Genomic DNA, 13,369 nt, shown 5'->3' with positions numbered 1-13,369 from the left:
TAAGTGATGCTTGCAGAGGGCTAGAGTTCCTTGCAATCTCATTTTTGTCATGTTATTTATATCTATAAAATCCATTAAGACTTGGATGAAATTCTTTTTTCAAAGAAAAAGAACAACACCACACACACCACAGTTGCACTTCTAGCAATAACTGGAGTATGCTGACAAAAATATTGTACACTGCAAAATTAAAGCACACTTGCAAAGAGCTGGTTGTGGTTCTAGAAGAAAATTTTGGAGATTCAAGAACTAGAATGATTTTTGATGAAGCCATTTATTAAAGCAGCCAAACTAGATTAGAAACATCCAAATACATGTTAAAACCTCAGTTAATAAGGCCCTAGTTTAAACGAAGTGCAGGAGTGACATATCTCCAAATTACATCTTAAACCACAGCTCCATTATTGCACCTGGGTTTTCACCAGGGTCCTAAACACACTCTCTTGCACTTCAAGTCTTACCAACCTGATAAATGATTCAACAGCATAAAGCCAAAAATGAGGGAACAAATAAAAGCAGCAATTGATTTTTCTTGCAACTCGACATCAGGTGCTTCTTAAAATGATATGCTTCTAAAAAACTCCTTTTTAAAGAAACTCACCTCTGCAAACTGAAACAATGATGACTTCTGACAGGCTTCTGTAGAATTAGATGTATCAGACTGGCAAGTACTGGAGGAAACCTGAAAAAAGGAGAGTGCAGGGTAAGACCTCAAAGGTGCTTCCCGCAAGCTAAAAAGAACAGTGAGCAAAATAAACCATTTAAGAGAAGAAGGACAAGCTAATGTTTCACAGTCCTGGAAAGATTAAATCATATTTACAGATGAAAACATTGTTTAGCACCCATTTTAATGCATTTGAAAACTGTCTTAGAAAAAAAGACCACAAAAATACCAGGCTTTTTTTCTCCTTTTATGATTCTAAACTTGTCAGAATAGTTTTATACAATAGAATACTCAATGGATTATACTGGACTACACACATAACCATCTTGCGTTGGTGATGCTATCAACACTGCTATATCTGTAATTTGCGCTACAATTCTGAGTAAGACTATATAGAGGGTAAAAAAATACTTTGAAGATACAGTTGAAGACAGAAATACTAATTAGAAAAATAATCTCCAATCATAACAGCATGAAAATAAGTTCATAAGGTAGCACAAGCCTAAAATTTCTTAAATCATGTACCTAAGCATACATTTTAGCGGTGCTTTTGAGAAGCAGTGAAAGAAAGTCATTATAACTGAAAACAAAACACAAAGAATGACCGTTCAAAACCAAAAGCCTTATTTGAATTAACACAGATCTTTGCCATGGTATTCTTATTAGCTAGAAATGTGTTAATTGAGCACTACTCTGTAAGGAATTCTATCAAATATGATACATTCATTAAGTGTCACATTTGAGTGTAAAAGATTTACATGTGTAACTCCTAGGAGAATGAAGTACTGTTAGTATAACATAAGGTGGCTTGTAAGAAACAGAAAAAAAGCAAGGAGGCTTTGTAAGACTTTATAAAAAGTAAGAGGATGGAAATTTTTTTCCTGACAACTTTTTTTCCCCTCAAAATTTCAGTTTACTTAACAAATTCAAAAATAAATGTGGGGCTTTTTCTTACTCATTACCTAAACAAGTGATAATCTTTTATTGGTGAAAGCACATGAGATTTAGCTACTGATGGCACCTGTGTAAGCACAAAGCCCCACAGCATGTGCAGCTTGCCCTGCTGCTGTTTGTCTGAGATCCTGAAGCACTGCAATAGCAACAGCAGCATCTGCCTTCAGGAATCTGCTACCCATGCTCCCCTGGAAACACAAAATCCAAGTGTAGCAACCCAGAGGACAAGGGGAAATTCACCAATGTGACAATTTGCTTACATATACAAACAAACTTGCTTCTTCCCTGCCATAAACCGGATCAGCAACAGTGACTCCTGTTAAACACTGAGCAGGATGTTTTATTGGTGTACTGTTGGAGTACAGCAACCCAAAGGACCACAAAAAATGTATTTCTAATGTCTGTCTTCTGCCTTTTTAGTAGGTTGTGCTACTGTCTTCACTGATGTAATGTTTATTATTGACTTTTATCATGTTTCCATACAGTCTAGTCTAAGATGTCTGTGCCTCAACAGCAGTCTGGACTACTACCAAAAAAGTATCTGGCTGCTTTTGAGAGACCCATCTCCAAAGGTCTGAGACTCTGCAGAGGTGCAAATATGTAAGGTTGCTGCTTGCACGTCTGAGCATTCATTTGGCCACTGCACTGGTGGGATTTGTAAAAGAATAACCAAATTTTGGACTTGTTTCCCTTCTTTTCTGCAGTTCAACCAGATGTTTTATATCACTTATCTCTGAGTTTGGAGCCATTGAGCCATGGACCTCAGGAGCACTGTGACGGTGTGAGTGCCCTTCCAAGAGGGGCTATCTGGGCTCAGCCACCACAACACAGGTGCTATCAGACACCCAGGATGAGCCTTCTCACTGCCTTGGAGGCCACGTGCTGGGGGCTGGGCACAGCTTGTACACCTGGTGGTACCAGAACCACTTGCTGTGGGAGACGTGAAGCCCAGTTTTCTATGGGCTTGTGTGTAGAGGACAGATTGCTGGTAAATCAGTGGAGGTTTTGTGGTTGGAATCACTATGTTTTTCTTATCAATTCCTGCTTAAAAAAGTTAATGCCGTTGGCTTTTACTTGGCAGAGCACTAATTAGAGCTGCCCCAAACATTCTTGACCTGTGGGAAACTTATTATCTCCAGGACTTCTACCATTTGCCAGGTTGAACCTGATCAAAGCATTAAAATAATTACCAGAAGGAGCAGATGCACAGATAGTGCCATTTTGTACATCTCATTTTCTACTCTAATAAAATGTCCTTAACATCCCATTTCTTCCTCCAAGCCTTCTCTTGAGCTGCACTGAGGTTTTCCACTTCTGATTCACACTTTGCACAGCCCCTGAATCACATGTAAGATAGCCTTTTGCTCTCAAAAAGAAGGAAACCACAGGCTTTCCTTTCCCTGCAGGTTACCACAGCCTGGTCTGAAACGATCACACCGAACAGGGGTGGAGGAAATCCCGGGCCGGCCGCACCCTGCCCGCTGCGAGGCGTTAGCGCCGGTAGACAGGCAGGCTTTGGAGGCTGCTCCGGATATCGGGATTTCTGGGCAGTAACCTCCAGAGAGCCCACTAGGTGCTGCTGTAAGGCAAGGAAAGGGCCTGAAGGACGAGTACGGGAGATGTGCAAGGAGGCGAACGGGCGAGCAAGGAGCGCTTGCTCCAGCCTTGCTGCCGATAACCTGCAGCGAGGATCGGGCTTTGCCTGGCACAACCACAGCAGCTGGAGATGATCCGTCCGGCATCTCTGCTCAGGTGTTCAGTAAAATATGCTCACACACCACTGTCCTGTGTAACTGATGAAAGCATCCAAAATGCAGGGGGAAACTCACTGCATATCCATGTCCTTTCCCTGTAAGGTCTGTAGCTTCTCTTGCCTATCTGCTTAGTAACTCCAGCTGCTGCCTAGAAATCAATCACTCACCAACACTGAATTCTGTTACCAAAAGAGAAACTCTCTAGTCTATTACAAAAATTTGCAAAACTGGGAACATACTGGCAACATACAGAGATTGCAACTGACGCCTCAAAACAATTTTGTAAATATCACTGTTACGTCTCTTCCCATCCTCCTGCTGGCTGGTCATTTGGTTACCTGACATCTGGACTTCTGACAACTTGAAGATTAAACACCTCACTTGAAAAACCCCTATACATTCATTTAGCATATACTTGCCAGAACACCAGCAGGTGTTGAATACTTTTCATTGGATTAGCAGACCTCTAAGTACAATGTCCCTCATCCTCTCTCCAGTGCTGAGGAAAACTGTGCTAGTGCTGCCCTTCCCTCTGTTAACAACTTTAAAACTGTAGGAGTATGTAAGACCTATGCTTACAAGGCCACCCGAGGCTGCACAATCATACATATGCACAACAGTCAATATTCATGTTGACAGCTAATCCTGTGTCTGGCAGATCCCCAGTTTAAGAACCATATATGTGTACATGTATCTTAAGTCTATACACACATTTCCATGATAATTTAGATGACATGTTATAATTTAGAGCATTCTTTAAAATATGACAGTGTCTGGCCTTTTTCTAAAAATAGAAATGCCAAGGCTTTAGATGAACAATGTGTATTTATATACTCATGAGCATATAAAAACAATACATACATTCTCCACAATAAAGCAACTTCTGAACCTCTTTCACTAACCATACCTCTGTAGTCACCTTAGTACACCATATTCTCTCCCATGTGAATACCAACTCTAATACAACACAACTGACTCCTCCTCTCCACTCAAGAGCAAAGCAGCTTCCCAGCTCTATAATGAATTCTTGAGCTGCTTTCTGAGTCTGTCATACCACCTCCTAGCATGTTCTGCTAACCTCCCAGATGCTGGTTTAAGTGTGAGACCATAAGCATGGAAATCCAACCATAGACTCCCCTAAAGGCATGCAAAGATGACCATCCTAATCTCCCCTGTCTACACACTTGAAGGTAGGAAGACAGAAGAGCTGTTCAGTTATCCAAGTCTAAACAGATTGAGGATCATTACTGCATTTGAGAAACACATGCCTAAGAAATATTTGCTCTGTATCTATTTACCACTGAAACATAAGAAAATAAAGGACAAATGAAAGACACATCATGGCTGCCACACAAAAGAAACTGAGAAAGTCTCTCAGCACCTGGACACACAGCTGGAGACTTAACTCCTGCACACTCACAACGAGGAGGACTCAACTTTGCTCATTTGGGTCTCTTTAAGAATACCAATCACCTCAACTGATCTGGAGGAAGTATTTTACAAAGGGGACCCTCAAAAAGAATCAGAGATGTGCAGTTTCCTGGGAAAGTGCTCTGTCCCTTAACCACTTGTCAGGGCAAGACAATTAAAATACAGTAACTCATTAGTAAGTATGGGCTAAAATATGGTCCATCACGATTCTAGCAATCCCACAACTAGTTTTGTCTGGGCTGTATTTATGACAATTATTTTGCTCTACATTTACATTTTTTGGGAAAGCAGATTACACAGCCTGCTTCTTTGATGTGGTGGGCCAGGTTTCAAAGGAAGATTACAGGCCCAGAAGAGTAGAGTGTAGTTTATACATAAAGTGAATATTTCATCACAAGTCGTACTGCACACTTCTATCAGGAAAACCAGGATTTACTGAGGTACACAGGAAGTGTGTCTTTTGCTCAAAATAAGAAAGTTCTGATTAAAAGAACTTTTATGCACTAAAACAATCACAGAACATGCTTTTTGATTTGACTCTAAATCTACATGTGGATTTTATTCCTACACTGCCATTTGAAATCATACTACTGAGTATCTTGTAGAATCAAGACATCTCAGCTCTCAAGGTCATAGCAAAGACCTTTTATAAAGGAATGCAGTATCTGTGACTACAATATACCTTCCCTCACATTTAAACATAACAGCATAGTAAAAGCAGCTTGTATGCTCCAAGCTGAGAGACTACAAGTTTGAGAAGGACAGTATAATTTTAGCACAAAATAATGTATTTCTTTTCACTTCTCTGTCAACTTGGCTTGAATGTTTCTTATTTTTCATGCTGCAGCACAGAAGGCCAGTAACCACACAGCACAAAACTTCCATGGCTAAAACTGGTGTGCAAAGCATTGAGGAGTCCTGGAAGTACAGAAGCAATACATCTCAAATGCACTACACATAAAGATTAAGTTAATTATTACTTTTCCTCCCAATAAAACCAACAACAATAACAAAAGAGAGCTCTTTCCTAGAGCTAGAGATTTATGGCAGTACTACTTACTATGCCCAACAAAGAAGCCACTTTTGGAACAATTTTCAAAGTTGGCCTAAAAACCAGGATATATTAATAATCAGTCTAAAGAAAGGCCAGAGATCTATGCACTACTGGAGATATACAAAACCACTTACTAGATTCCTTTGTAAAAACACATTTGTGATGGCAACTAAACTACAAACTTCTTTTTAGACATAATGATTTAGTGAATAGGAGCAGACTGCAATACTTCAATTACCTGTTAGCACCTGCAGGGTTTCAGAATGTATATACAATGATGCTGACTTTGTAGGAAATGACTTGTTTATTCATCTGTTAGTGACAAGGCCACAGTTGTGTCAGGCACTGCACAAGCATATAGAATCCTTGCCAGAAAAGCTTGTAAAACACCTGTTTGTTAACAACAGTCACTATATTTCAACCCTTTTACCTCTGACAATGTCTCTTCATAGGGCAGGCCTGACTGGTATGCTCAAGTATCAGCAGAGTTAATACTGAACTATGCTCAACCTACATTTCATTCCCAGCTGAGGTTACCTGAGATGTGTCCTAACTTTAATTCCTCACTGGTCAACTATTCCTCTTACAAACTCTTTAAACGGAGAGCTCATGGTAAGGGAGAGAAGAGAGTTCCTTACCTCTTGTGCAGTAAGTGCATGTTCCCCGGCTAGAAGCAGCATACTCAGGCCTCCCATTTGTGTAGGATCTGTTAAAAGAGTAAAATGAAGTCTTAAGTTGATTCATTTGCTTGTTTAAAAAACCTTCAACTTGCAACACTAAAGACCCAGAACACTATTTGTCACAGACACTCTCAGCAAGCTGCCATAAAAGGCAGTTCAAGAGAATCACAAATAACCAATTCTGTACCCTCTGGGAAGGCTTTCAAAGCTGTTTGAAGGATTTAATTGGATTTGTGTGCTTAACACCCCATTGCATGGATTTACAATTCTACTGCCAAAGGTTTTATGTACTACAGAGATGAATATCTTTAAAACAGCAACTGTAATGATCTCACACATAAATATACACAAAGATGCTCTAATAATGCACAGGTTTATAACTTGTGGATGCTCCTACCAAGGGAGCAGCTCCTTCCTTGGTGACTGAACAAATAAAAGGATGGAACAAAACAAAACAATCAAGCTCTGAAGCAAAATTTCTATTTTCATTTGTCTATAATTTAGAGCTGTATTTAGTGGTGAAAAGTGCCAGCCTGACAGCTCTGAAGCATGAAGCCAGAACAGCACAAGCAATGGCCAGGCAAGCTGCCTGCCTACTTCTTGCCCTGCCAATATGATACATAACTGAGGAATGTAAAATGGAGATATAAATGTTCTTTCGCCAAGCATTTGATACTGACAGCTTTTTCCCTCTAGCCTTCCTGCACCTCAGGAGCTCAGAAAAAGACAAGAAGTGAAAACAATAAACTCTGACACTGCATTACTCATGGAGTAGCTTTTCCACTCAGAACAGTGGTTGCTCTTCATCACTGTGAAGACTAATTGTCTGATTTTGGGAGAATGCCTTGGGAGCAATGCAGGCGCCTGATTTAACAGTGTCATGTACAGACAGGGAGACAGACAGTGGCCAAATGTCTCATACAACAGTCACATGTGAGTGCAATTTTTTTATCTTTTCTGACATGGACCAAACATGTACCTGTAAACCTCCTAACAGTTTAGGGCTACAGATGATCACAGTCCAATTCATGGGAATACTCATCAATGCTGTTTAACTCGATACCACAGATGCTGCCCAACGTTTTCCTGCACTCAACATCTCTCACTGACATTCCTAACGTAAGTTTTTCCAATAGTCTTTTAGAAGGGTATTAAATAGAAAGAGGAAAACAATGTAAATAAACAAGGCTCATTCACTACCTCATGGATAGAAGAGTGGCATATTGTTAAATAGGATTAAACAGGCACCCTAAATAGCACCTAGCTTCAAACCCAATATTCAACTGGAATTAACTTTTTCCTTCGCCACAATAAACACATAGAATGCACGTGTTTTGGAGGTTTTAGTTTTTTTGAAGAAGTTTGCCTTTTTAAATTAAAAAGGGAAAAAAAGTCACACTTCTATGAAGAGACAAGGCACTATCAGAAGTGTAGGATCTAGTAAGAGACACAGAAAATGTGAAGGGCCAGTAAGTATCTAAACACAATTCTTAAGTGAAATGATCCTGTCAGCAAGAGCATATTTTGCCATCCAAGAGCTGATCGGAAAACATTCAGTCCTTCAAATCAGAGGACATCAGAGCAATTAGGAAGTGAAAAATTAACATGTATCTTGAAAAATAATGCCTGAGGAAGCAGTTGATTTGGAGGAAGGAGAGACTGGAAGAGATCTCCAGGGCCTCCATAAACTTACTGAGCCCCATATTAACCAGTAAGGCCTTGGATGGTTGTTTTCTAGTTCCTTTACTCCCTTTGGAAGATGTTTGCAGGATTCAAATCTTCTAAGCATTAAGGGCTTTCTTCTAGGTTTCAGTTTACATACACTCAAGGCCAGGTAGTACATGTTTTTCTGGTACTTGCATCTCTAAGATTAGAAACTGTTTCCCTAAATGGTATCTCCCTTTTCTGCATTTACAGGACTTTTCCTACTCTTCTTTCACTTGTTTTCTTGGTCTAAATAATTCAAGATCTCCCAGTCTCATAAAGCACATTCATCTCCCATCATTTCAGCAATTCCTATAGCTCTCCTCTGCAGTTATCCCAGGTGCAGTTCTTCTTTCTTGTATATGCATGACCAGCAGTGCAACCACATCAGATGAGGGGGATCCTAAAAACACTTTGCCTGACAAACTGCAGTATAGCACTTTCTCATGCCTGCATCACCCTGATGACTCCCAGCTGCTCTTTTGTGCTTTATTTTCATTACTTGTTGGTCCTTTTCTCGCTCCCCAACTTTGGTCATCTCAAGAACACCCAGTTTACGACTGGAAAATTCTTGCCTGTCTTCTGAATATCTTTTTGGCAGTTTTGCCTTTCTGCCTTTCAACTAAGTAGCTCATCATAAGAGAACAAAGATGGAAGTGTGGTTCAGTGTTTTTCTCCCTAAGTAAGAAAAACTTAAACTGTTTATTTAAATATAAAAATTAGGAGGAAGGAAAAAAATGACAGATGAATTAGAAATAAAAGTTTAATGTGATGCTTAAACAACTTGAACACTTATGATGCAGCTGTAGTAGAGGGTTGGTGCTTAGATGTCTGCTCATGATAAAACCAAAAATCCTTCTACTGTTTCCAATTACAAAATAACTTCACCTAAGGGAAGACAAAATGTACGTATCCAAACATTGCCATATGTTTATAGTGTCTTCTCAGCACAATAATATTTCTCTTCTGGCACTAGGAGCTTACTGGTATGAAGAAGAATTTTAAGGGGTATTTTACAGAATTTATTCTTAAATCAACAGTACTGGGAAAATAGCACACACATTTGACTTGCAGAATGGCAGGCGATTTGTGACTTTCTCAACAGCTTTTAATATTGATGAAACTTAAAACCATCTCTCTGGGAATGACATACTTTGTTAGTACTGGGCTGGTTACAGACTCAGCAGGCTGGCTTGTTCATCATAGCCATTTCTCTGTCAGAGGAAACAACAAACTGAGGAAGTACTAAGCAGGAAGAAGGCCAGCAGGAACCAGATTCAACCAACTTTTACCTGGGTGCATAATTTAGCTTCTTTCTGAAAAACGAACTGTGTTTCTATAGGGATATAGCCTACTCCAGAAGTGTCTTTCTTCCAGCCTTTGCCTCACTAAAAAGCATTATGGCATGGATGATTTTCTTCTTAAGCAAAAATATGCAAGTACTGCGAATCTCACATATTTGTATGGCAAAGCTTTTGCAAACAGCAGTGTTCTTTGCCCTACATCCTACACAGGTGAGCTATATAATGAGAAAAACATGCTCAATTACAGCTTCTAGGCTGGATGATCAAGGACACAACTAGTGGGTCTGCAGGTCAGAAGCCCAACACTGGTGCCATACTTCAGCTTCTTGATATAATGGTAGGTCAGCATAACAAACTTAAATGTGGCATGGTTATTCTTGTAAAGCCAAAAAAAAGGACACAAACAGCTTATGTGGGACTTAAAAAAACAAAGTAAAATCTTACTGTCTACATATTAGATTTTCCAAAGTAAAATGTAATACACAAAAAGCAATCAAGACATGATTACCAACAAAAAAAACAGATTTCCTGGCATGACTCTAGGCTCATATAAACCCTGTCTTGAAGAAGTTACCTGCCTTGAAGATACAAGTGAATCAGTGGCATTTCAAAGGTAAAAGAGATCGTTTTTGAGATCGTTCAGCTACATTCCAGTTTTGAGATCGTTCAGCTACATTCCAGTTCATCAGCTAGTATACAGCCTGGATTTTAAAGAGACTGTTCTGTGTAAAAGAGTGAGAGTTGAATTGAACTATCACATGAAGTCAAGCAGAGAGGAGCACAATAAACATATTTAGCATGAACTGGTATATAGTTGACAAAGCAGTAATCCATTTGGCATGGCACACTTGTCATGATGTGGATGCTGCTAACATCTCTGTTAGAAGCTGAATTTATTTTATAAGGTATTCTTATACCCAAGATATTGTCAGCCTTCACTGGCATGAAAATTGGAGCAAGATCCTTATGAATTACCATGCTCATTGACTCAGCCTGCAGGAAAAAAAACCAAACAAACTATCACAGGTAGCCCTAAAGGACTTTCTTTAGCTATAAATGGCTCTATAGAAAGACCAATGGATTAGTTTCTAATTCTTAATTTCTCTGTCCTCTACTCTGACAAGTGTTGATTCAAGACCTCTGTGCTCAAAAACTTGACACTAGGATAGCCCAGTGGGGCCTCTGAGGGATGGATGAGAGGTAGACTAAGGCTTGTTACTCATTCTTTATGTTAAGTCAATAAATATTTAAGGAGCATAAAAATTACTCTTCTAAAAGCAAAAGCAGAATGGTCTGAAGGGGCTTGTGATTTTTGGAGCTGCTCTCCCATATACTAAACTATGCAGCATGAAACACTTATTTTGATGACACTTCACAGTTCCTCAAGAGCCAGAAGAAATTTCATTACAGACATTTTCATACCACTATACTAAGATATACATGCCTCTTTATTCCTTTTCATTCCTTTAAACTTATTCCATAAAACCATTTTCTACTCTCCAGCTCATAATCTCATAATCTCTCTAAACAGAGAAGTCCTATCTGCTACACACCTGTCATAAACCAGGATATGACAAAGTTTCTAATTTTATATCTACTAGTGCATCTGAAACTTTAAACAAACAAAAAAACCAAATGAACCAACCAAGCAAAACAAACAAACAAACAAACAAACAAACAAACAAAAAAACCCCACAAAACATCCCAAGAGAAACAAAAGGAAAAAACAGTGGCAGGGAATTTTTTTTTTTTTTAACCTTGACTGCTAGGTTCTCAAGCTGCCAGTATTTAATGTCTCTGTATTTCAAGGTCATGATTACAACAGTTCTGCTATTTATGGATATCAGTGAGAGATTATCTGCTTTTCACCAGTTCAGGCACTCCACCTATACTTCTTCACATATTTCTTTTTCTTTTTCCCCCCCAAATGTTTAGGAGTTTAGAATTTGCTCCTCCAAGATATAATGCACAAAAGAGGACATTTCAGTGAAATTAAACTGTGCTTCTCTTGATGAAAATAGAAAAGTGTTAGCCACACTGGTACATTAATCTACAAGATTATCATATCCAACTTGAGGATATAAATTATATCCTCATAAATTATTTTTGCAAAGAGTAAATTACTTAAAAGAGTACAGCATTCTCTGACAGAGAAACAGAATGCTCCCAATCAGCACTTTCCTTTTTAACCAGAGTAACCAGAGAATGGAAGTCTCTGACAGCAGATAAGCTGGAATCGAAAAATCAATCAAATCTGGGCCCTACAGGGCGTAAGAGTTATGATGCCTCATATATTGAAAATATATCATGCACTATGGAAAATTTTAGAAAACTGTTACACAGAGGTTTAACTACAGTTTTGGCAACTTAATCTGGGACACCACAGTACCATGTGTAGTAAGGAATCAGGTATAAAAAATTCAGTTTCTATAACACCTCCCCAGAGCTACAGCTGAGTACCATGGATGGAAATCTCACCTGCCATCCCAAAGTTAAGTTGTGGCATTTCTTCACTTTTGGTTACTTTCCTTGGACTCGGTAAGTCTTTTGCAGAGTCTGATGCAATGGCCCATAGCTTTTTCCTGTTCGTAACACTGGATGCCTGGGTTTTCACAGGTTTGTTGGTTGTGGGGCACCACTTGTACCCTGGGTTTGCTTTCATAAATGCATCCTTATACTAGAAAAGAAAACAGAAATTACCAGTCATCACATTATGCTCTACACAGGGCAACCAGAGCACACTGCATGTAAGAGGATTTAATACAGTAACTAATCCTTAAATATCTTGATTTTTTAACAGTTTAATCACATGCTTAGAGTCCGACCACCAACACAATTTGCTAAGAAGAAGTATTAAGATAAGAAGAGTTGTATCTAAAAAAGTGGGTTTTCTCTTTCCTCTCCTGAAGGTCTATTACCCAGAGCAAGCTGAAGTCCTGATCCTGCAAACTGCTCCCCAGTGCTTGTATGCTCATGTTCTGAGAAACAGATACTTGAATTCTTTGCAGGTTTACTTTCTAGTTTGAATTAAATAAAAACACACATTTAGCAATAAATGCAGCATGATGCCTTAACTTGCACTAATTCTTCTCATATAGCTCTGTATTTTAGAATATGAGTATATGCTTTCCCAAACCAGGCACCAAAAACAAATTGCAACCAGTATAATGTCATATTCAGTATCTTGTGATAACACCATCCCAGCATTCCTTCCAAAATGTACCATGCTGTTTGGCTGCATAAAACAAACTGTGACCATTTAAAACATTCTTTGGCCTTGAGCACCCAGCACACATCTCAGTTGCTTGCTGTGTTTTTGGTATGAGGCAATGAAACAAAGGAAGCCAAACTACACGTGGGCAGTGGGGGAAAGGGTTTGGATCCCGCAGTTTGGGGGGTGGGGGAAAGGACCAGGATCTATTTTATTCACAAAACAAAACACAAACATTTTCCAAGGATTTTACTGCCCACATTAAACCAAGATTTTTGAATGCTAACAGCAACAGAAAGACCGCATTTCAGTATTTTACATGTGTTGCTATGCAAGGTTGAGAACTGGCAAATCAGAGGAACATGCCACACATTCCAGCTGCAGATGTTTGCATAACAACTGATAGGGGTGTACAGCACTTGCTGCTGTACAGCACTTGCTGGCGTGGGAGCCTACCCAGCCAGCACCAGTGCTCACCACAGGGAGAAGGAATCAAACACCCCGTCATGACTGGGTAGCTCCCAGGGGCAGCACAAGACCAAAAGAGCGGCTTTGTGCTTGGAAGCACATGGCAGGGCAGATGCAGGAAGTTTGTTCTGTGATTACACAGCTG

General features: G+C 39.4%; 1 protein-coding gene across 12 annotated transcripts in view; it reads right to left on the bottom strand.

Moving 5' to 3' along the window:
• BBX (BBX high mobility group box domain containing) overlaps nt 1-13,369 on the bottom strand; it is a 140,348-nt gene that overhangs the window by 44,493 nt on the left and 82,486 nt on the right. For all 12 annotated transcript variants that reach the window (XM_059837209.1, XM_059837173.1, XM_059837182.1 and 9 more), the window contains 3 exons: nt 12,024-12,222; nt 6,496-6,563; nt 602-682 (listed from right to left, as the gene is read on the bottom strand). In XM_059837209.1, the coding sequence (XP_059693192.1) occupies nt 602-682; nt 6,496-6,563; nt 12,024-12,222 (348 nt within the window). The remainder of the gene's footprint in view (nt 1-601; nt 683-6,495; nt 6,564-12,023; nt 12,223-13,369) is intronic.

This window comes from Haemorhous mexicanus, chromosome 2 (assembly GCF_027477595.1).
Source record: "Haemorhous mexicanus isolate bHaeMex1 chromosome 2, bHaeMex1.pri, whole genome shotgun sequence".
In the NCBI taxonomy this organism is placed as follows: Eukaryota; Metazoa; Chordata; class Aves; order Passeriformes; family Fringillidae; genus Haemorhous; species Haemorhous mexicanus.
Note: the sequence above shows the minus strand (reverse complement) of the source record. Positions and strands in the feature narration are given on the sequence as shown.